This window comes from Urtica dioica, chromosome 5, assembly GCF_054948205.1.
Source record: "Urtica dioica subsp. dioica isolate 48M chromosome 5, U.dioica_male_clone48M_v1_H2, whole genome shotgun sequence".
Classification (NCBI taxonomy): Eukaryota; Viridiplantae; Streptophyta; class Magnoliopsida; order Rosales; family Urticaceae; genus Urtica; species Urtica dioica.
In genome coordinates, this window is record NC_142760.1 from 35828660 (window position 1) to 35853897 (window position 25238).

At 36.7% G+C, this 25238-nt stretch overlaps 3 protein-coding genes, 2 long non-coding RNA genes and 1 pseudogene across 5 annotated transcripts; 1 reads left to right on the forward strand and 5 right to left on the reverse strand.

Annotated features, from left to right (window-relative positions):
- Positions 1-1234: 1234 nt before the first annotated feature.
- On the reverse strand, positions 1235-1909 carry LOC149398142 (uncharacterized). The gene has a single exon (XM_089614476.1). It carries the CDS (start codon positions 1907-1909, stop codon positions 1235-1237), a length of 675 nt encoding a protein of 224 aa, XP_089470602.1.
- Positions 1910-4371: 2462 nt separating this feature from the next.
- On the reverse strand, positions 4372-6386 carry LOC149398143 (disease resistance protein SUMM2-like; annotated as a pseudogene).
- Positions 6387-6417: 31 nt separating this feature from the next.
- LOC149398144 (uncharacterized) lies at positions 6418-9083 on the reverse strand. The gene is made up of 3 exons (XR_016297245.1): positions 8978-9083; positions 7206-7277; positions 6418-6766 (listed from the first exon to the last, which is right to left on the reverse strand). It is a non-coding gene; the product is annotated as an uncharacterized LOC149398144 (long non-coding RNA).
- Positions 9084-9864: 781 nt separating this feature from the next.
- LOC149398145 (uncharacterized) lies at positions 9865-10503 on the forward strand. The gene is made up of 3 exons (XR_016297309.1): positions 9865-9995; positions 10085-10159; positions 10422-10503. It is a non-coding gene; the product is annotated as an uncharacterized LOC149398145 (long non-coding RNA).
- Positions 10504-15352: 4849 nt separating this feature from the next.
- Positions 15353-16387, reverse strand: LOC149398146 (putative disease resistance protein At1g62630). The gene is made up of 2 exons (XM_089614477.1): positions 16049-16387; positions 15353-15946 (listed from the first exon to the last, which is right to left on the reverse strand). The coding sequence occupies exons 1-2, from the start codon at positions 16385-16387 to the stop codon at positions 15353-15355; spliced, it is 933 nt and encodes a 310-aa protein (XP_089470603.1).
- Positions 16388-22969: 6582 nt separating this feature from the next.
- LOC149398147 (protein SYM1-like) lies at positions 22970-24990 on the reverse strand. The gene is made up of 6 exons (XM_089613929.1): positions 24691-24990; positions 23943-24083; positions 23742-23855; positions 23449-23622; positions 23240-23355; positions 22970-23075 (listed from the first exon to the last, which is right to left on the reverse strand). The coding sequence occupies exons 2-6, from the start codon at positions 23988-23990 to the stop codon at positions 22970-22972; spliced, it is 558 nt and encodes a 185-aa protein (XP_089470055.1). The 5' UTR covers positions 23991-24083; positions 24691-24990.
- Positions 24991-25238: the final 248 nt, after the last annotated feature.

Consider the following 25238-nt stretch of genomic DNA (forward strand, 5'->3'; position numbering starts at 1 on the left):
GATAAGTAGTTGTTGGAATGGCTTCTCCCCACATATATTTTGGAACTTGTGAAGTAAACATAAGTGATCTAGCAACCTCTAAAAGATGTCTATTTTTTCTTTCCGCTATCCCATTTTGTTGAGGTATTTGTACGCATGAACTTGTATGAATTATTCCATGTGTTTGGAAATATTGGTTGAGTTGAGAGTTGAAATAATCTTTGGCATTATCGGAGTGTATAATTTGAATTTCTGATTAGTGAGCTAGACTCAGATTTTTCTTTCATCAAGTACACCCAAACTTAACCTCGTGTGATCATCAATAATAGAAAAGAACCATCTAGCCCTATTTATATTTTTTATCCGAGACGGACCCCAAATATCACTATGTATAGTTGAAAAAGGCTTAGAAGCTTCATATTTCTTAGGGCTATATGAATTACGGGTATGCTTAGATAATTGACACACATCACATTCAAATAAATTTGCATCTTTATTGATAAATAACTTTGGAAACATTTTTTTGAGATAAACAAAATTAGGGTGACCTAATCGATAGTGATTCATCATGATATCTCTATCGTTTTGAGAAGAGTCTAACTTATTTTTCATAATGGAAGTAGATGCCACTTTGTAGGTTGTGTTGCCGGGTTTCAACAGGTAGAGTCCACTACACATTTCAACATTGCCAATCATCATCCCCAAGCTCTTTCATTGAATAGAACAAGAAATATCATCAAATATAGTGTGGCAATAAGAATCCCTCGTCACCTTGTGTACTGATAAGAGATTGCAGTGTAATTTTGGAACATAAAGCACATATTTAAGTGTGAGTAGCATGGAGACTTCTACTGTTCTGGTACCAGATACCAAGGCTTGAGAACCATCAGCAATAGTGACATACAATTTCTCAGTGTTTGGAGTATAATTTGTCAAATAAATCTAGATTACTGGACATGTGGTCGGATGCTCCAGAATCCATGATCCAAACACTTGAGAGATTTGTATTCACATGATAATCAGTTAAAGATTGGATAGCTCGAAGTAATATACCTATTTGTGCTATTAATCCTGAAGAACATGGAGTAGTAGAGTCAGCGCTTTGATTTGCCCTTTTGATAAGGCATGTAAGCATCTCTAATTGCTCCGGGCTGAATGGGATAGTTGACGCTGAGTTGGCTTGACTCTCCCGTTCCTTCGAGTACCTCGATGGTTTCCAATTGGCTGGTTTCCCGTGGATCTCCCAGCAGGTGTCTCATGCGTGCCCCGGCTTCTTGCAGTGGTCACAGTACGGTCGGCCTTTCCGCTTCCTGTTGTATGGAGCCTTGGCAGCAAGTGTGTGTGATTCCTCATGGGCTATGAGGGCAGAGGCATCTTGTGAGTTGGACCCGGATACAAGCTGGTTTGTCATCATGAGTTTGCGGCGGCTTTCTTCGTGCCTGACCATCGAGAAGGCCCCTCGTAGCGACGAGAGAGGCTTGATGCTGAGGATCCTCCCCCGAACTTCATCTAGCTCCTTATTTAGGCCAGACAGCAGCTTGAATACTCGCTTCGTCTCTAGAATCTTTGAGTAGAGGAGTGAGTCGGAAGGGCAGCTCCACTTATGTTGATCGTATGCATCTATCCTCTGCCATAGCCTGGTGAGTATGGTGTAGAATTGAGTGACATATGCTTCTCCTTGTTTAGAGTCGTGTAAGAGATTTTCAGCCTCAAACAGCTCCGATGTATTTTCTGAGTCTGAGAAGGTGGCCCGAGCAGCTTCCCAAATCTCTGATGTTGTAGAATAGAGAAGAAAATTCTCTCCAATTTCAGGAGTCATAGAATTTACTAACCATGACATTACCATATTATTGTCCGCCTTCCACATTCTGAACTTCGGATCGTCAGACTTCCACGCCCACATATGAACATTTGCACCGACTGAGACCATTGAAGGTAATTTTGGCCATTTAATCTATGGCCGGTGATGGTGTTTGAGGTTTGTTCAGGTGTGTTTAGGGCTGGTGTTTCAGATGAGGAGACGAAGGCCTGAGGTTGGCCGTATTTGGTCATTGAGATCGAGTTAAAACCGCTCTGATACCATGTAGAAATTAGAGCGTGATAACAAGAGAATGAGAATACTCAATATTATTTCTCTGATCAACTGATCTTTTAAATACACGTACATACCAGAAAGAGAATAACAGACTATCCTATAAAATAGATAACGTAACAGTAAAGCTAACAAACAAAGAAACTCTAACTACTAGATAATATCGGAATTGATTAAATGACTAATAAGCTTTAACAGATAAAATTAAGGACCAGCACAGCAGAACAGCAGCGGGAAATAATTCTATAAAAGCTATTATAATATTAATCCCACTCAGAAAACAGGTAAAAATTAAATAAACAAAACAACATTCAATGATGCAAAACAAGCAGAGGATGTTTCAAAGGCGTAGAATAAAATATGCTATTTTTCAACGACCTTTAAGGACCTGAGTTATGAAGGAAAACCCCATCTTTTGAGTTCGACTGGGCAAGAGCATTCAGTTCCTGTAAAGTGTCACTGGCTTGACACTACCATTTCTACGAGGTAATCGTTGTGCTTTATGCCATTCCTTCACAAATAACTGATTGCTTATCTATTTTGTATCTTTTTAAACGTACGTCCAGGCTCTATTTTTCCTTTTCAAGACTTATGGGTGGGTGGTTCTTGTAAAGCTAGAATATGACCAACCTTAAGGAACATTAAAAAACTGTCGTCGGATTCCGCTGTATTTAATCTTATATTAACTCAGGATTAGCCTTAATAACTAGATCAAGCGGGTAGAAAGGGAAAAGCGCAGATCTTTGCATATTTATGCATTTCTAGATTTTGACCGTTGGATCATCTTGTAAGTGACTTGGTGTGTAAGTCACCAATACACAAGTCTATTTAAAGGACCATTGAGTGTCTGGTTAGGCACAACAACATTGAGAGTATATTGCTCATTGATCATGGATTTGCTTCTGAGGCTGAAAGTAGTCCATTTCTTAATCTATTTCATTATTCTATATTGATTGAACTATTCGATCGGAGTTGCTTGTATTTCATTAAATCATTTTCTTGGTTTGTTGGTTTTTGCAGAAAGCCATCGTCACAGCAGATTCGGGTTTTAAGCTACGATCAACCGTTTCTTCAAATACTATTCGATAGACAATAAATTCTAAAGAGAGCAAAGCTCCCTTCTCCACATAACGAATATTTGTTCCCACAAAGAAAATATCCAAATGACTGTACGCAATCATCGGTCTATGAATGGTTCTATAATGAACTCTCTCTGGCCTTTATTCTTGAATGCCAGTTTGTCAAGGTTATTCCGGGTTATGAATTGTTGTCCCGACCGGCTCGCTCCTTTCTGGACGGACGTGTAAAGGGGTTTCTTAATGCACCTATTTCTTTCTAGAATCAGTATCTACGCTTCGCTTCAATACCTGTCTTGTTCGGTCGGTCTAAGAGAATATTAATACCGGCAAGCTACCTGCACCTCTTTCATTCAATTCCATTCCTGATATACCCGATGTGGTTCAATGATAGGACGGACCAACATGAAGAGTTGTTATAGGGTATAGCTTTAGTTCTATAATGGTTAATCAAGTGCTCCATGCACAGAAGTTAATGCGGAATAATGCATGTAAGTGATGATGCCAGGTCTATGAGTTAATGTCATGTAATGCGCTTTAATGCTGTTCATGTATATTAATGGTTCTTATCTGTTATAGGTTCATGTAGAATGTTTAGAGGATCATAATTTTCAATGCCATAGCAGATGTGTATAAATTCTTGAGCAACATCAACAAGCCATCATTGCATTCAGGTTTTTGGGTTTCTTCAAGCGACAATCAGATACAAAACCATAAGCTATAAATTAAAAAAAGAACAGATAAATCATCCAGATGAATGTACGCTATAATTGATAATGTCATAATTCTCCATGTGAAATCTATCATTACAAAAAAGCTTAGTTCATAAATAATTGTTGGTTTTCGTATCAAGATCGCTGCACAAAACAGAGAATAACACAAACACACACAGCATTTATATTTCTCACAGGGAGAAAAAGGAAAAAAAAATAGAGAAAAAAATTGGACAATATTCTAGTTTTGTATTTCTGTCGAACATTTGGAGTGCGTTACAATTTGAGACCGTAAACAGCGAAATTTAAACTACAAATTGAGCCGGCCTTCAAAAAAAAAAAAAAAAAAAAAAAAAAAAAAAAAAAAAAAACTACAAATTGAGCTACAAAAATCGCATACCTTAACACTACGTGGCTTTACAAGAAAAGAAAAAAAACCCCAAAAGGAATAATAAAACGCACCTCAACTAAATAAAGGTTACAACTCACAATAATAACGAAAATGACCAAGTCAAGGCTCACTTTGCTCTTCTGTTTCACTTTGCTCACTTTGACCAAATTTTGAAGAGATGTAAGCGACCTCTTTCAATTTTGGACATCCGATTATCCAACCACCCGACAAGGAATCTGCGACGAACTGAGCGCTCTTCAATTCAGGTAAATCTAACAACGTGATACTTTTCAGAGTGGGAAGGCTCATTATTATTGCATCCTCATTTTCATATGATATTAATTCCTCCCACTGGTTGCAGTACCTGATGGTGATCGCTTCCAGACTCGGAAACGAGGTGTCTTTGCCAACAACAAACAATGTCTTCAATTTAGAACATTCCTTGATCTTTAGTTTCTTGAGAGAGGAGAATGCCCCGAGTGGCAACGCTGGAGAAGCCGTTCCATCGCTCTCTTGACCGAATAACGCTTGCAGATCTGGCAGCCATTCAAGTTGCAACTCCTTGATGTTTTGAAGAAGAGGAAATACGGCCGGTGAATCATACAACATGCAAGTTTATTATGTTTTCGAAGGATACTAAACGGCACAAACTTTTTTCAACTTCGCAATTCCACACACAGAGGTTCTCGGTATTATTAGGTACCATTAACGGGCCCTTGGGAAAGACCATGCCCTCGTACATGGAGCATATGTCTATCTTACACGATTGCGTCGTCGCTGGTCCGTTGGGGATCATCCGAAGATACGTGTCGAAGAGGCTGCAACTCCGAAAATTCACTATTAGAGTCTCAAGATTCTGCAGAGCTGCCAACTCCGAAGATACGTCAGGAATCTGCAACCTCTGAGCAACAACACAGCAATATTTTCCAGACCAAATGTGGAACCAGGACGGGTTCTGATTCTTGTCCAAGATAGATCGAGAACAGACAGTCCCGTCATTCGCGTGAAGAAATCTTCTCATCAATGAAACCTTCTCGAGTTCCTCATCCCATTTTTCACCTCCCATCGCCTCTATCAAGTATCGAGATGGAGTCTCCCGCATGATTTGTATTGCCATATCCCTCACCGAGTCGTGGAGCTTCACACATTTCTTATTGGTGTGGTTGACTGCATCGATCAACAAGCAATCACGCACAAGCTCATTCAACATAACAAGACATTTGTCCTTCCTTACTTTCACCGTCCTGCCGTGATCAACACTTCCTTGGGCTATCAACTGGTCTATCAAAGAACTTCTATCGATGAGATGGTCTGCAGGATACAACGCGCAATGCAGAAGACACTCTTTAAATCTCACATCCTTCAGCCGATCGTAACTGAACCTCAAAGTTTTAGTAATTTCTTCCGATGAAGAATGTCTGACATCCTTGAGTTCAGTTAGCGCGACCTCCCACTCTTTTACGTCCATTTTGTCCCTCATGCCTCCAGCCACGGTGACGATCGCAAGAGGAAGACCTGCACATTCTCTAGCGAATTTTCTTGCCATTTTACTAAGTATTGGGTTAGAAGCCACGCGTTTTCCGACCTTATCCAAGAACAATGTCTCTGCCTCTTGCACCGACAGAAGCCCCATTAGTATTATCTCGTCGCATTCCATCTTGCTGCAAATGTCACGTGACCGAGTCGTGAGTACCAACTTGCATCCATTTTCGGGGGTTGGGTTGGGGACTCCGACCTTTTCGAGAGGATAATATTCCCACAGATCATCGATGATGAGCAGGAGCCTCTCATTTTTTTAATCCTCTAAACAACTCCGCAGCCCTTTTTTCTTCATCGTCTTTCTCGTCTAAAGGCAAACCAAACTCACGCGCGACTTTATCCTGTAAACCACTTACACCGGATGCCTTTGACGCAGTGATCCAGATGACCTTTTTGAACTTGCTTCCAATCTTGTCGCCGACTTTTAGAAGGTCGTTATGGAGATGTTCGAGCACGGTTGTCTTACCAGCCCCACCCATCCCATGGACTCCAATCCTCATTGCTTTCTCATCCGCCAAGCAACGCAATATCTCTCCTTTTGTCTTCTCCGCCGGCGTGTTGCCTCCAAAACAGCCCTGTCGTCGTCGGCTTCTCATTCCGTCGTCGGCGTGTTGCCTCCCTTCTTCGTATAGTTTATCGGCTTCCGGAATCATTTCTTCAACTCTTCTTCCCACCCCTGCCCGTTCTAAGAATTTTACTTGCCTCGCTTCGTATCCGATTTCTTCTACGGCACAAGACATATCATCCACACTTTTCATCCATAATTTGAGTTCCTCTGTCTCCTCGGTCTCTTCAGGGATAATTTCGGTTTCGAGTCTCGACTTAAGATCTTCCTTTCGACACTTGAGTTTCTCCGAGGCCTTTCTGAGAGCGCGCATGTTCTTTTTTATGTGTCTGTGATGTTTCCATCGTTTGGCTGCTCCAGACGATGCACATTCCACAACAGGGCCAATTACTGCAGCGACAATCTCCATTCCTACATCATTGAAATTTACTCTTTACTGTTACTGTGATTTACATTTAAAAAGTTACCATTCATAAATGAAAGATGCATGAAAATCGCAAAAGAACCACCGTATTAATGTTGCATATGCTCTATATGTAATATTAAAATTGTATCATTATATTTAAATTAAAATAATACCTTAAAGCTTTGAAATTGCTTCATTTTAATATATTTTTTCGGGTCAAAATGTAATTTAATAAGTTTCTTTCAAGATATTTTGGTTTGTGAACTATGTTTCTGGTGTTGAACTCTATAATTTATGAATAAAATTCTACAAAACTAATGAGTGTTGTACCAATATGCTCAAGGAATATTAACGAGAGAATGCCACCCAAAAAAAAAAAAAAAAAAATTCAAGGATTATATGTTTAAAGAAAAAAAATATTTAACAATAAGTTCAAGAACTTACGACACAAATACAAGACAAGTGCTTGCTTGATGATTCACAGTAGATTTCAACAAAGTATACATGTACGGATCACTGCAAATAGAGAAAAAAAAAAGGACAGTTAAGTTCATATGTAAATGTATGTACAATTTTTATTTAACAAATTAGTCAAGTAAAGTTTCACATTTTATAGTGAACTTAGTACCTTGGGTGCGTTTTAATTCGCATTCAAAAATGCTTTTAGTGGCTAGTTCTCAAACGATTGTGAATCGTCAAACTATTTTATAAAAAATCTTGAATTTTAGACAGCTAGTCATATCTAATACAATAAGAGAAATTTCATTTTCTAGACCAAAAAGTTATGGAAATATCTCAATTAGACCCGCTAGTTAAAAAATATCCAAAATTGGACTTTTGTACCAATTTTGGACGAAAATACCCTTGAAATTCAAATAACTCATATTCTTCTCTCATTTTCAAATCATCTTCATCACAATTCTTGTCACCTTCGAATTGGTTGCACTAGGATTAGAACGTTCGAATTGGTTGCGCTAGGATTAGAACTTTTGGTTGCGCTAGGGTTTCGCATCGTTTTTGGAAAAAATCCGATGAATCTCATCGGATCCCGTCGGATCCCATCGGATCCGGTCGGGAAAAATACCCAGTTTAAAAAAAAAAAAATTGGACCCCGTCGGATCCCATCCCAGATTTTTAAAAAAATAATAATTAATCCCCTCTCTTTGAAGATCATCGGATCCCGTCGGATCCCGTCGGATTCCATCGGATTCGGTCGGATCCGACCTAATCCGATGGGATCCGACGCAAAATACCCAGATTTAAAAAAAAAAAATTCACCTATCTTCCATGATTCAAATCAACCCTAAATAACTAAAAATCACTCTAATCTTATATCCTATCAATCCTACACTATTCAAACCATGACAAAACCATTAAAACCATTAAGAAAGTGAGAGAGTGAGAATGAAAGAGATGAAGATGAGGTTTATTTTGAATTGAGGGTATTTTTGTCCGAAATTGGTACAAAAGTCCAATTTTAGATATTTTTTTAATTAACGGGTCTAATTGAGATATTTCCATAACTTTTAGGTCTAGAAAATGAAATTTCTCTACAATAAACCCATGCTAATTAATATATATATATATATATATATAAATAATTCTTTGAAGTACTAATGATTCTGAAGTCTCTGTTACGTTTTTCTTGTTATTTATTTGATCTTATACACTACCATAAGCCAAAAAAACCATATGAAAGTGATCAAAGGTTCACATCAGAACCAAGATATATATATATATATATATATATATATATATATATATATATATACAGGGACGAAGCCAGAAATCTAGGTTAGGGGGGGCTAATTTGCAAGAAAAAATTCAGGGGGGGCTAATTTGCAAATTTTGAGGGTAAAAAAATGTAAAAATAAAATAAAAATGGGCAAAAAATACAAAGAAAAAAAAATTGAGGGGGGGCTATAGCCCCCCCTCACTTGCATGTGGCTTCGTGCCTGTATATATATATATATAGGACTATCAGAAGAATTAAGTAATTAAAAAAACTATCAAAGATCTAACATCAGGTCAGTACTTCGACTGATTCAAAGCAGACTAGCTAGCGGAATCAGCAATATCAGAACAAACTATTACCCATATATATCAATAAAAGTAAAATAATCTAGAATATATCAGAACACATATAAAATCGGCCAAATACACAGATCTAATAGTTTTAGCAGAAAAGTAAATATTGAGACGAGATTTTATTTTACCAATGTTCACTACCAAAGGCTACATCGCCCTTAAGCTCAGGCGTAGAAGCTCTTCCACTGAGATAATAAAGAGAAACAGCTAACTTTTGCAAAGCTAAAATGAAATTTAACTCTAATAGCTACTCATTTTTTCTTTTCTTTTTTAGAAATTGCCCCAACTATCACAATTTGATAAGTTTTTTCAATTTCCTACCAAAAACTTAATTTGGTCAAAAATATTACTAAACCACTCGTACAAATACAATTTTACTCTAAAAAATTAATGTCAATTCAATTGTTGACATAAATGTCAATAATAGATATCGATTATTGACATCTATGTCAACAAACAGAGAACACAAAACTTACAGATGTCAATAATAGATGTCAACTGTTGACATAGAGATGTCAATTATTGACATAATGCTCAGAGTAAAATTATATTTGTACAAGTAGTTTATTAATATTTTTGAACAAATTAAGGTTTTGGTAAAAAATTGAAAAAAAATTTTTATCAAATAGTGGTAGTTGACGCAATTTCTTTCTTTTTTTCTCATAAAGAGCTACTCTTTTTTCGTCTTCGAAATATTCAAATATTTTGATAACCAATCACACCATTTTATTATTATTATTATTATTGAGGGGACACCATGTCCATGTTTTGTTATGTTGTTGACCCCGTTGAACCTTTAAATTATTAAAGTAAACAATCCTGTACTTATAGATACACGAAAATACTTTTACACCCTCCCTCGCAAACAAAACCAATGAAACACAATCACATTTCACATCACGTACCAAAAGCCGTGACCATGTACCGCGTGGCACCGAATCAAAACCCAAACCTCATTCCGTCTCCGATTTCACCAAATCGCCGTCAATATATCGCCGAAACAGACGGTGGATCTCCGATTTCTTTTTTTGGGAACTTTGTTAGTTTCTTGCGAGAGAGAAATTCTGTTGATTTGATTGAAAAAAAAAAAACATTCGGATGGGAGCGACACTCTTTCGTCTGAGTTAGTTTTTAATTTCTAGTTTTGTAAGACTAAAAGTGGAATGACATTATTTAATCTTGTGTGTGATTCAATTCAACTACATACTGATTTTAGTCTTCTTTTTGCTTTGCAGGGTTGGACTCTAGTTTCAAGATATTAATATTCGTACCTCAAAGAGACTAGACTGCTTTTTAAGAAAGCTCGCAATGTGAGTATATCTCTCTTAATTTCAACTCGTGTTTCTTTTTTCCTTGAACTTCCGTCGAATTGTGAAATATGTGCTTGTGTAGAATTAGATTTGATGATAGCTAAGTTACGTATCATGTTAAGAAGTACAAAACGAGGCCTATTCGTAGCCCTTTTGCTATGGCTGGTTTCTATGTCTAACGTTAGCAATCATTTGTTTGATAGTTATTTAAACGAGAAATTAGAAGCCAAAACTTCAGACTCACCAGTGGAGTTCTGTCCAGGTATGTCAAATAATGTCGCATTGTTACTACGCAAATTTTCTTCGTTCACGATCATCAAGAGCAAATTGGACCAGAGACCAATCAGTGGCACCAATATTCTTGAACTTCTCAATCTGTTCATAAGGAAAAAAAGAAAGTGAACTTCTTGATACTCTTGATATATATTTTCCAGGTAAATTTATAATAAAAAGAGTTATGCTTGTATATACAGTTAGAGCAGGTGTTCATAAAGCTTGACAAATATATAGTTTTTATCAAGTATTATGATAAAATAATATATGTTTAAAGAGAATTTTTAGACCCCGAAAAAGGGTCCGTAAAAGAAGATTTTCGGTAAGGAACTAAAAATATTGTTAGGGAGTATGATTAGCAATTTATGTTTGTGCTGTAAAAAGTGGTTCCGTACATTAGATCAAAATAAGCATAACGGTATTCTTCCACATAATTTATCGATTATAAAATAAAGAGTTTGGAGGATTTTTTCACACCGTCAAACAGTGCTTTTCCGCAAGCTTCTCAAGATCTATATATTTACAAAAATTGGACATGAGAGCAAGAAGTTACGTCCAAATTGTGAGTGGTCGCCCATAGTTAAAATTCATTACATTAATCTTCCAAAATTCACTGTGGCGAAAAATCACTCAAATGTAAAAAAAAAAAACAAAAAAACAAAAAAAAAAATCACAAAATCACCGTGGCAGTTTTGAAAAAAACATCACGGTGATTCCTACATTTTAAGTCTATAGTATTATTTTTATGCCCGTTTTATTTGTATTAAAAGAGGACCCCATGATTTCGACCTAGAAGACTTCCATTATAATTTTAAAGAGTTTTATAGATTGAGGGGCGTTTAAAGACACAAGCTTTGGTGAGGAGCTACTTCTAACGTCAAAATGAAGACTCATGAATCCAATCATTGTTTTTCCTTCTTTCTCATCCTCTATTTCTTTGATTATGATTTCGATTGTTTTCATACTTTAATAACTTCATACTTTAATAACTATGATTAGCTACTTTCTAATTTTACGGTTGATAGTGCTTTAAAACCCGTGGCATGAATTGATGATGTTTGGCAGGCTTTCACTTTGTTGGTTTTCAATTAATTGGAGTTGATTTTTTTTCTTTTTTTTACAAAAATTTGTAAACATAAAAAATTGATTATTTACTACTTAAAAATACAATTACCACGATAAAAACATTATACTACCGACAATTTCCAGAATATACTCTGTAACTTTATTTTCCACCAAGCAACCCAAGATCTCGACCTTTGGCTCCTTAATGGTAGTTTTGAAATCGAGGAATGATCTGTTGTTTAACTCTAAATAACACTCACTCTATCGCGTAATTACACTCTTTTCCTGTCTATTCAAATAATGGTCATATATCAGGACATGTATTTATGTCCCCTCCTTGGCTTAGACTACAATGATGAACAAAAATATTTCTGTGAAAAGCTTTTAAAAATATGATCCCCACTTATGGAAACTCGCACCGACGCCACCTCTCGTCACTGCCGAGCTGTAATTTATGCTCTCTCTTTGATGGACTGAATTTAAATCCCTGAAAATTTGGGTATAAAATTTTATCTATTTGGAGAAATATAACAACAATCTGTCTCCGTCAACGTAAGCTATGCGCTTTCCTCTATTTTGTAACTGTTATGTAAAAACCCCTTTTGAATTGAATTTTCACTCCGCGCGAGATAGCTTCCAGTGCAAGCAATCTCTATGACCTAGCTTTGTTTATGAATTTGAGCAAGAAAAGAGAAAGAGACACAATCTTTTACCTGGTTCGGTCTTGAACCTACTCCAGCATTCAAAGTCAATCAACTATCAATGAAGAAAACTCTGAACCTCACCAGATACAATTCTCTCAGCACACCCCTCTTGATCTAAGTTCTAACCCAGAACTTTCTCTTCCAAGACTCTCAGTGTTTTTGATGCGTGCCGTACCGCGATCAAAAATAACCTTAAATAAGACTAACGTATAGCGATAAATAAGGGTCGAACCCACAAGGACCTAGTGTAATCAATTGATTATTAATTTCAGGAGAAACAAATAAAAGAAGAGAGAATCGGGGTTTTTGAAAGATTATTAAAATTACTTGAGAAACTCAAATGGAAAAAGACACGATTAAGGTTTCATTCGCTCCCGCAACAATCCTATCCAACTTTGGTTTGACAATGCTCACACAACTCTATTGAAATCAACGTCCACAGAATATCGACACACGCGGCCTATAATCTCCGCAATCCTTTGATATTAGTTAATCACGACGTTGCGCCGATAAAGAGCCCTAATTGTTAAACAACCTAATGAACACGCGCCTAGATTTAATCTAACAACAACAATGAATTCAGAAAGCGAGACGAACAGAACAATATAAATTCAACACGCGTGATTCAATTAATTCCGGTCACTCTTTTCACTACGTGCACAAGATCCTTGCGAAACCCGTCCCCTAGTCGCACCACTAATCACTAGCAATCCTAACAATTACGGATTAAAATTGCAAGTATGGCTATGAATAATAATATTCCTATCTAGGTGATCAATCCAAACAAAAACACAACAATTCATGAACACTGAACAATTGGAAAAGAAATAACAACTTCAATATTAGAAACACAAGCAAAGTCTACATCAAAATCTTCAATTCATGTTACGGGATTGAAATTCCCCTTAATCGTTTGGGAATTTAGCTACTCATAATGAAAGATACACAAAGACAAATAGAATTCATGATAGAGAGTAGAGATAAGAAAGAACAGGAAAAACGGCGAAGATCGATGACTCTAATCTTCGCTTTGGTGAAGTAATCCTCCAAGTCGAGTCGTCCCTCTCCAAAAGCGTCTCTCTGATCTTCTAAAGCTCTCCAAATCGTCGTCTCAGTGTGCTAGGTCAAAATCCCGAAGTCCCTTTTTAATTGGACTCCGAATGGGCTTTATTTGAGTCGCATTGGGCTTTCAACGGAACTGTACCGCGGTATCCGTGTGCTGTACCGCGGTACTGCCACTGATTCTTACTCCTGTACCTTGGTACTGGACTGCTGTACCGTGGTACAGCTACTGCTTTGCTCCTCTTCAGTGCGCTGATCCGTTTGCCTCCAAAAATTGACATTTTAGCTCCGAACTCCCCCGGATTCACCTAAACACATATAAACACTCAAATCATAAGATGTTCAATTGTAAACGTGATTTTAAGTGATTACGATGAATAACGTGGTGAAGAATGATCACAAAATAACAAGAATTATGCACTTATTAGTTTTCAGAAAAGTAATTGAGTACAGATTATTACAATGCATAAAACAAACCAACAAGACTCATATTTATACACCCGTCTACGGAAGCTTGCCAGCTAAGCAACCCCTCTCTGATGATCCAACGGTCCCGTCTGCATCCTGGTTGAGCTTCAGAAGCTCGCCACGTGTAGAAGAGGATATGAAGGCTTAACTTACTAACAGTAACATTTGAACACTTTTAGAGTATAGACAAGAGTTTATTTACTCTTTTTTTTCCAGTAAATTTAAATTATAAAGGAAAGAAATGCCATAGCAGAGGTATATAGATTCTCAAGCAACATCAACAAAGCCATCATTTGACTGAGGTATTGATTCAGATGTTGGGTTCTTTAAGGTACCGACGATCAACTTATAATAGCCTCTTTAAATGCAAAACTATCCGCTACAAAATTCAAAACAAAACAAAGAAAATATCCAAATGAATGTACGATGTCACCGAGAGTATCAATTCTCCATGTGTAACCTATCATCACACAAAGGCTTAGAAATAAATAAACGAAAAATGACTAGGCATAAACTTATACCTTTTTATCAACATGCATTTGTAAGAGCCTCATTCCTCTGCTGATTCACTTTTGGTAAAAGAGTTTTGGATATCGAAGAAAGGTTGGAAAGATGGGGTGACCTCTTTCAGTTCAGGACATTTACTTATTTCAACGTCCGATACGGAATCTGCAACAAACCAGATGCTCTCCAATTTGGGCAAATTGATCAAGGAAATCTTTTTCAGACTGGGAAGGTTCACTATTATTGAATCCTCATTTTCATATGCTATTATTTCCTCCAACTGGCTGCAGCCTTTGATAGTGATCTCTTCCAGACTCAGCAACGAGGCCTCTTTGTCAACAACAAACAACGTCGTCAATTTCTCACATAATTGGAGAGTCAATATCTTGAGAGCTGAAAATGCCCCGAGTGGCAATGGCGGTGGAGAAGAAGCAATTCCATCTCTCTCGGGACCGATCAGTGCGCGCATGTTATATAAATCAAGAAGTTCCAACTCCTTAATGTTTTGAAGCAGGGGAAACATTGCCGGTGAATAATGTAACATGTACTCCATCGCACTATAACATTGAATATGGAGGCTCTGCAAGTTTGTTAGGTTCTCGACGGATGTGAAACGGCACAAACTTTCTGCATTGCAGCTATTCACAGTGAGCTTTTCAACATTTATGGGTATTGGAATCGGGAAATCGTATAAGGGATCATCATGAATTTCCATTCTGGGCCGGGAGCAGCATAGGTTTATGGAGTTCGGGAATTCGCCAAATGAAAACCAGGATTTCTTTCCCACTTCAAATCTGAAATCACACACTTGCGTCGTTGCCGCTCCGCTAGGAATCATCCGAAGATATGCGTTGGAGAGGCTGAAACTCCTGAATGCCACTTTTAGAGTCTCCAGCTTCTTCAGAGCTACCAACTCTTTTACACTATCAAGTTCAGCTTCACGTGGCAACTCAATCCAAAGGTAACGAAGGTTGGAGAGATTAGAGAGAAGCCCTTTGGGGTAATTCTTAGTCTCGACACCACCTAAGTCAAGGTACGTCAATTTAACCAACTTTTCTAATCCTCGAGGAAATTCAATGATTCCCGTATTGTTCATGTCCAGCCTAATCAAGTTTGTCTACTTTGAGATATCAGGCACACACGTCAATTGTGTACAATTTCTAAGCAACAACACAGTAAGATTTTCCAAACCAGCAATGTAACCAGAAAGGGTTCGGATACTTGTGTGAGATAGATCAAGAACACACAGTCCTTTCATCCGCATAAAGAAATCTTCAAAGATACTTTTCAATCCGTTTGTATTGATAAACAATAGTGTCGATAGTCTGGAACACGTTGGAGGCCCGGTAACGCTGATTTCTTTGTTTCCTGTGAACGAAACCTTCTCGAGTCCCTCGTTCCATTTTTCTGCCCCGGATGCCTCCACCAGGAACCGGGAAGGACTCTCGCGCATGATTTGTATCGCCATATCTCTCACCGAGTCATGGAGCTTCACACATTTTTCCTGCATGTGGTTGACTGCTTCGATCAACAAGCTATCACGCACGAGCTCGTTCAACATAACGTGACATTTGTCCATCTTTTGTTTCCATGTACTAGCTCCATCACCACTTCCTAGGCCGATCAACTGGTCGATCAACAAATCTCTAGGGATCATCTGGTCTTCGGAGTACAACGAACAATGAAGAAGATAGTCTTTTAGTCTCTCATCCTTCAACCGATCGTAACTAAACCTCAAAATCGCCGTGATTTTTTTTTACATAGAAGATGTGGCATCTTTTAGCTCCGTTAGCATAACCTCTCACTCTCTCACATCTTTTCTATCTCTTAAGCTTCCAGGCACGGTGACGATCGCTAAAGGAAGACCTGCACATTCTATAGCAAGTTGCCTTGCCATTTCGCAGAGTTCTGGGTCCAAAGCCACGTCTTTCCCAACCTTATCCATAAACAACTCCACTGCCTCTTGTTGTGGTAGAAGTCCCATTTGTATTATCTCATCACATTCCATCTTGCTACAGACGTTGCGAGAACGAGTCGTTAGTACTAACTTGCATCCATTTCCAAGGGTCGGGTCGGGGATTCCGACCTCTTTAAGTGGGTATTCTTCCCACATATCATCGATGATGAGTAGGAACCTCTTGTTTTTGGGCATGTTGAACTCCCTTAACAGCAACTTTGCCCTAATTTCTTCCAAGGAAAAAAAATGTCGTTTTCGTTGCCGTTTCGAGCCTCCTGATTTACGGAAAATCGTCATGTCGATGGAAAATCGAACGGAAAAATTGTGGAAAATGGAAAATAAAAAACTGTTTTCAAATGTCGTTTTCCATGGAAAACCGATGTGCCGATGAAAAATCGAACGGAAATAATGTGACAAAATAAAAAAATACATTATTTGTAAATATAATCCAAATTAAATGTTAAAAAGATATTTATATATATATACATATATTTTACAATTTTTAATTTTATTTATTTATTTATTTATATGTATCATTTATTTTTATCCAATAAATTTTAGATATTACTAATATCCAATTTATATTACAAATATGTATCGATTTTCGCCGACGTTTTAAAACCTTGTTTTAAACACATGTTAAATTTTTAGCTAAAATAACAAAAATATATTTAAAATAAATTTAAATATGTTAATAATTTGAATACATATCTCAGTAATAATCATATCTCAGTAAAATTATCTCTCAAATACTAATATTTTCTTTTAATTGCAATATATTTTTTAATTTTAAAAAAAAAAACTATCTACAGCCACAATGCAATATAAATAAGAATGCAAATAAGGCCCATTATGTAGTGGACCGTAGAGCCATTGGATTTTCAAAACATCTACCACCAACAAACCTAATAAATAAATAAAAAGCCCAATAAAATATGACCTAGTGATGCATACATCAGTGGAGCAGCTCTGGTGCGATTCTTCTTCTCACCTCTAACCTCTGTGCGATTTTATGTTCTTAAAAAAATAAAGAGAATCAAATTTCTATCAAAATGAAGAAATACAAAGTCAACGGCTACGCGAAAGTCGCCGAGATTCGCCGAATGTCGCCGATAATTTGTGATTTTTGCTCTCCAACCTCTCGAAACGAAGTCGAAAGTCGCCGATTCCCGTCGTCTCCAACCTCGCCGCCGCAGCTGAGATTGAACGCTTTTTTTTTCGTTTCGTTCGACAAACTGAGAAACCCAACGACATTTCACAGAATTTAAGAAGAGAAGGATCTGAAAATGGTCGGTCGTTTTTCGCCCAAACGGCATGTCGTTTCGCCGGCAACCGAACGACATTTTGGGGAAAAACGACTTAACAGATGTCGCCGGCCGTTTATAGTCCGAAAACGACGCCGCCGCCGATTTCCGGCGATTTTCGTCGGCTTTTGAAACCTTGATTTCTTCATCGTCTTTCTCGTCTAAACTCAAATTAAACTCACGCGCGATTTTATCCTGTAAACCTCTTACACCGGATGCCTTTGACGCTGTGATCCAGATAACCTTGTCAAACTTGCTTCCAATTTCGTCGCCGAGTTTCAATAGGCCGTTATGGAGATGTTCGAGCACGGTTGTCTTACCAAGTCCGCCCATACCATGAACTCCGATCATCATAACTTTCTCGTCCACCAAGCAATGCAAGATCTCTCTTTTCGTCTTCTGGCCCGTTGCTTCATCTCCAAATATCAATGTCGACGTTGGCCTCTCGCTCCCACGTCGCGCTAGCGTTCTGACCAAACTTCCTTCTCGAAATTCAGCACCTTCATCGTACAACATTTTCACATCCAGTATCATTTCTTCTACTCTTCTCCCCAGCCTTGCCCGGGATAAGAATTTGACCTTCCTCACTTCTTTTTTTATTTCTCTTACTTCACTTATCTTAGTTTCCACACGTTCCTGCCAGAATTTGAGCTCCTCTACCTCCTCGGTCTCTCCAGGGATGACCTCGGTCTCGAGTCTTATTTTCTTTTTTTTGAAAGGTAGTCACTGGGACTATGCATTAGTAGGCATTTCTGCCAAAAGGTTCTCCCATATTACAGGGAGTCTTATTTTCAGATCTCTGCTTTTCGACGTCTGAGTTTCTCCCATGCCTCGTTCAGAAAGTGCATGCTCTTTTTTATGTCTCTGGTGTTTCCATCGCTTGGCTACATGAGGCGATGTACATTCCACAACAGGGCCAATTACTGTAGCAATAATCTCCATTGCTGCCTATATAAATAGTTGTCCCTGCACCATTGAATTTTTTTTATATATAATAAAAAGCTTAGATCATTTGATATATCCTTAAAGTTTCGTATCTTTGCACAGGTACTGCGTTTTACTTAAAAAAAAAAAAAAAATAACATGAACGAAACATTTAGTGTGGACATGGCAACTGCAATAGAGCCACAATATCACTGTTAGTTTATACTTTTAGGCCATATATAAAATTTAATTAGTTTCTTTTAAAAAAAAAAAAGAAGATATTTTGGTTTGTACAATAGGTTTAGGTGTTGACTTTTACAAATAAATACAAATTTCAAAAATGACTAAAATGCTATTTTGAGCAGTGACTCAATGCCGTCTATTTATATTTTGAAAAATTCGAATTGCGAGGTTATGTCGCAACTGATGTTTCCATCTATAAAGCTTCAGATTGTTGTGGTAGCCTTAGACAGTCAAATTCGGCATCCCCAATCTTTCTGTTATCATATTGTAATTGATTTATTCTTTGTATTTCAGGCTTCCAAGCTCGATTCTCGTGTAATTTGTATTGTTCATTGATCACCGATAAAATCGTACTTATTTTTATTCAATATTCCTTTAAATTTTGAATACTTATCATTATCATCACTATATCTATAACAAATCGAGACGGAAAGATCATATCCTAATTAAGAGTTTGTGACCCACGAAAATTCAAAATGAAGTTCGACTGTTTGAGATGCATTCTACATCAATAATTATTGTTTTGTGTTTGCTACCTTTATTGGAATAGTTGAGATTAAACCTTAATTATTTGAAGTTACGTGATCAATTAATGTGGGTCTTTAATAGTAAGAGAGTAGCTACAACATCTATAATCGAGCTTGATTATATACTTGAGAATTAAAATCGGATGAAAGATAATTACCTTAGAATTAAAAAAAAAATTAAAACTGTAAAAACCGTGATTTTAATTTTTTGAAGATGTGCCGATCATTGTAGACCGGTCTTATGAATTGGACGGGATCAGATTGCATAAAATCATTTTAAATTGGACCACTGGTTTAATACATAAATGTCCCGGTTCAATTTGCGATTTGTTTGCACACATATAATTGCTCTAATTAATTTTCGTTTCTCATCAATATATATATATATATATATATATATATATATATATATTTCAATTATAGTTCACAAATTGTCTAACAACAAATGATGATGGATATAGGACACTAGATGTATATTATAATTAGGCGATAGAAGCATGGCTGACCTTAATACTTGTAGACGTGTAGATAAACTTCATATATAGCCTCTTCTTTCCACACTCCTGTTACAATATTAAGAGGTTTATGTCTAATATATAGTAAACGATCATTGATTTTTAAAAGAATCAGAACAAGAACGAACTGCAAAAATAAAACAAGTCAACTGACCGATGATTCCGAAGAACTCTGGATCAGATGTAGGATATACTGAAGAACCTCAAGAAAGTACAACTAAAATGGAAGCTCAAATATATTATATCAGATACTAATCATATATATATATATATATATATATATATATATATATATATATATATATATATATATATATATATATATTTTCCAAGTGATGTAAATTATTGTTTGTAAATTAAATTAGTGTAACCTGTTCCCAAGCTATAACTATTATAATGACTAACAGACGTCATAAACGAAGTCAATGATGTATATATATAGAGAGATACAGAGACATGTAAACAGGTAGAGATATAGAACTATATTAAGGATACAGATACAATACATACAAGTATACATATTTCCTAAAAACAATACATGCATACATATATTAAAAATATTATTTTTCCACTTGACCTTAAATTAGTCTTTGCAAATTAAATTAATGTAAGTTGTTCATGAGATAAAGTACCTATAACTTAACTATTATAATAAGGACGAACAAAACTAACAATTATAACAACTATTGTTCCTTCTTAATTAGGCAGTTAGAGCTCTGAATAATTTAATTTATATTCAATAATAAGAATAATTTAATCTATATATTCAATAATAAGAATAATTTATATTCAATAATAAGAATAACGCTGGAATTAAAAAAAATTGAACCAAAATACCTTAACTGATTAGTTAAATAACCACTGCGGTAAGTTTTCAAGACAAATATATCTAAGTCTTATAATTAATTTTTTGTATTGTAAAATAGTCAAAATTTAAGTTTTCAAACAAAATACTCCTTGAGATTTAAAAAAACAATGCATTCCTTATTAGCTTTCTAACACATTAATCATATTATATACACACACATATATATGTATATATATACACACACACACATATACAGATTCCTCTATCTTCTATATCTATTAAATTTACAAATCATTACTAAAATTTGTTAATCCTAAACAAAAAAAAGTTTTAACAAAGCCTATACGAAGAATTGAGGATTAAAAAAAACTTGATTTGGTTTGAACATTTCTCACTTGTGTTTGTTTCAGATTTGATGTGAACAATTCATTTAAAAAGTTTGTGAGATTTTTCCGCGCGCATCATATTACTTGAGTATGTTTATTGCTTTTTGCATTCTACGGTCCTTTGACGTATAATATACGTAATAAATTTCCCATGTAGTTAAATTTACATGATTCCATTTTCAACAGGCTGTGATGTTGCATTTTCAACAATTTATATTATTTTAGTTCAACAAATAATCATCTAGTCGTAATTGACTTTAATCTATTTATGTGCTGCTATGTACATCAACCTCGACCTAACCTTTTTTTTTATGAATTTTGAATTTTTAATACCAAAGTATCATTCATTGAAATTGAAATTGATATTCTGAGCAAAACGTATTTTGATCCGTAGTCACAAACGACCGAGACTAAAACACTTGTACAACGAAGACTTATAACATCAATTCTTCCTAATACAAATTATAATATAGTGATTGTTAAAGACCTAGTAGTACCCCTGATTTTAAGAGGGTCATGCGACTAGCCAGGTATAGAGTTACTCACATCAAGTTTTGACATGATGTACAAATAAAATCATCTTAATTAATTGATCCAATAACATATGAGCTCACTCATAAAACAAAATGTATTTATGACAAGGTTGGTCTAGGAGTAGCTCCAAAATTCGAAGTCGGCAAGGTTTGAACACATGAGCCTCTCCTTGCCACACCTCTCTTAAACTTCGGTCTGCCATCGCAAAGTTAAACGATATGTCACTTTTGCCAACTTCGAAACAAATGACAACCTGTAAACGGAGTGCTTGGTTTATTATTGCTTTATAAAAATATAGAAATTCCCAAAAACGTCGAGAACCCAAGTGTCAGAAACATAACAAACTTGCAGAGGCTTTTCATTACGGACTGTTGCATGGAGTACGTTATATTATTCTCCGGCGGAGTTGGAACTTGAATGGCTGCCAAACCTGCGAGCATTAGTCGCTCGCTCCCGAGAGAGGTGACGTGGATTCTCCGTCGCGGTTGCCACTCGGGGCATTTTCAGCTCTCAAGAAATTGACTCACAAGTTGTGAAAAGTTGACGAAATTCTTTGTTCCTCACAGAGAGGCCTTTTTGCTTGATCTGGAAGAGATCGTGATCGAGGACTGCGAGCAGCTTGGGGAAATAATATCATTTGAAAACAAGGATACAACAATAACGAAGCTTCCAAGTCTGAAAAGTATAATCTTGCTCAATTTGCCCAGATTGAAGAGTGCTGATTCCTTGTTGGATGTTGTCATTGTTGCGATAAGTAATTGTTCTGAATTGAAAGAAAATACCTCATCTCTTCGACCTTTCATCGATTATTAGATCCTTGAAAGTGGCCGGAAAAAGAAAGACTGTTTTTATTCACCTGTTGAACATCCTGTGCTTGTCTTCCATTATTGAATGTTGTTTTTTTTCTTTCTAATATATACGAGTTTTCTCATTGGGAATTATTACTTGCAACCAAATTGTAAACACTGAAACTAAGTGTTGAGGGTAATTTTATCCCCTGTTTTAGTCCATAAATATAACGAATAAATCTGTTGATGTTCCTCAAATTTTTTTCCGAATCTTATCCAGGGAAGGAGGTTAACTCTTTTCTATACACTACAACCGATCAAATATTAAGAACGAAAGGGAGACAATTACGAAGCTAACTTTATTGTATAATCGCTCTTGCAAAGAGATTTATTTCACGTCTAGGATTTCAGGTATTAAATATCATGTCATTTCAGGTATACATATAGTCGAAAGGAATATGGTGTAAGCAAGTCTACATAAATGTGTAAGTCGCTCCTATTGCAACCAGACTCGCTCACGCTTGCTTGATTTGAATCACTTTTGAGTTTCTCCGTGTTCTCTATTTTGGAATATTTTTTTATTTGCCAAATGGATTCTTTCCAAGCAGATTGAGAAGCTAATCTTTTTTATGTTCTTTTGGTGCCCCTGGTTCGTCTTTTGTTCCAGTTTACTCCTGATGATAATGAGCAAAGCAAATTTGAGTCGATGGCAATTCAAATACAAATTACACGTATGAGGATGAGGAATTTAGAAATTAGTGGGATATACCTCGGGAAGATTCAGATTTGAGGAACCTGAACTGAGTTCTACTGCTGACTCCGAAGTTCTGGTCTCTGATTTCTCATTTGAATAGCTATCGAGAAAATGGTTGATAATGTTACACACAGTAACCAACAAAGCAAAAAAAGGACAAGGATATGTGTTCTTCTGACTAAACTTGCACTTCTAAGACGGTCATGGTTTAGCTTCATCAAAGAAAAAGGAACACACAGAGTTGATACTTAAAGAGATACTCACGTTGAGAGTATGGTAACCCAAATGAGCTCTACACAATCAACCCATAGAAGCCTTTGCTCTACTGGGATTACACCATAGGTGATCAGATGGGCAAATGGCCATAATTTCCACCCAGCCTGCAAGAACAAAAAATAACTTTAAATTTATGACAGATCATAAGTCTAGCTTTATGAGACGATACAATGAAAATCTATTTTTATTTCTCTTACAGTGAGCATGGGCCAAAATGTGGCCCTCAATTCACTAAAAATGCTCGCTGGTGATTCGAGCCGCAAAAGTCCTAAGACTGTGAAGTAAATGCTGTTCCAAATGGCTGACCATACGGTTTGGTCAAATGCCACTTTTACTGGAACCACCCACCAGTCTTGAAAAGGAAAAAGTGCCTGAAAGTTTATAAGAAATGAATAAGGATTACTTTGAGACTAAGAAATAATAAATGTAAGAAACAAACTAAAAATAAAAAGGTAATTTGTGATGTAACAGCATAAAGCACAATGTATACCTCGCAAAACTGGTAGTAATAATGAGAGAGGGAACCGTGAAGCGTAAAACAAACGAGACCTGATCTGAACGCTCTTGCACGGTCAAACTCAAGGATGGGTTTTCCTTCATAACACTTCAAAAACAATATCACACAAATTTATTCAGCAAGAAACTTATAAAAACAAAGATAAGGACTTTTAACTTGGGACATGTTAAGAACCTGTGCTATCCGATCTCCAACAGAATACACAACTCCGCTGATCACCATTTTGGCCAAAACTGGGTTGGATTTGAGAGCCTCTTCATAAGCAGTCCAATTGTGTTGAGGTGCATATCTTATTATTTCTAAAAGAGTCCAACCCTGCAGGCAAAAAGAAGACCAAATCAATACATACTTGATGCAAAAAAACACAAGGAACACTAAATCAATTTCCAGTCTCTCTGATGTCACAGAGAATAAAAAATATATAAGCTAGTATAATCAATAGAGCTTTGATTGCTTTATTTAAACTACTACACCAAGTTTAATGAAATTATCTTTTTTTTTAGCCTTCATAACCAAGAAACATAACTCATTTCCTTGACCGTATCATATTGAACCAAAGTTGTAATGATTCAATAGCAAAATCAGTCATAATTAGCTACTTCAGTTTTGTTACAATGATTAAAAATTAGACATTTCCATACTAATTTCCCTAATTGTAAGCCAATCGCCACTTTCACTCCACTTTTTAGTCATAAAGATACTTCAATTTCATTCCGTTTCAAACCACCAAGCCTAAAAATCAAAGATTTAACTTGTTCGCTATGCTAAAGGAGTCTCATTCTCATCCGATTTTAGTTCCAACCAAAGCAACGAAACTACTCTCTCAACAGAAACTAACAAAAAGTCGTCACAAAAATTACTCAAGCACATTACTGCCAATTCCTAAATATGCGTATACAGATATTCATATTAATGGACTCACATGCCAGTAATCATGATCGATGGTGAGCAACCTTGTGATTGCAAAGCTTCCCGCAGCAAGGACGATCGTGGCGTTGATCGTCCGGTCAGCGAGCTTCTCGAAATCAGCGCTCTCGCTTCCACCTCCGACGCCTGAAGCAGACCCAAACCCTAGCTCCGCCCCTCCTTCGAACGACAATCTTCCTTCCGACGACCCAAACCCGCCGATCTGACTCGCCAGCTCAGTCTCCGACCCTCCCTCGACCCGGGCAACCACCACGCCCTCCTGCTTGTCCGTCGCGTCGGAGCTCTGGACCGGAATCACGTCGAGATAGCCCTCCGCCGCCGTGGTTTATTGAGGTTTTTCGGATTCGGTTTGTTGAGAGAGAGGAAGCTTCTGGAAGCTACGGAGTGTACGGACGCAATTGCGATTCCCGAGCTTCCTTTCTCAACAAGTTGGGAAGAAGAAGAAGAGTTAGTTCAGTTCAGAACGTCCGAGTTCTTAAAAGAGAATAAAAGGTTTTATATGTGCGAGATTGGAGTTTTAATCTAGTGTGACGCGGTTCATGG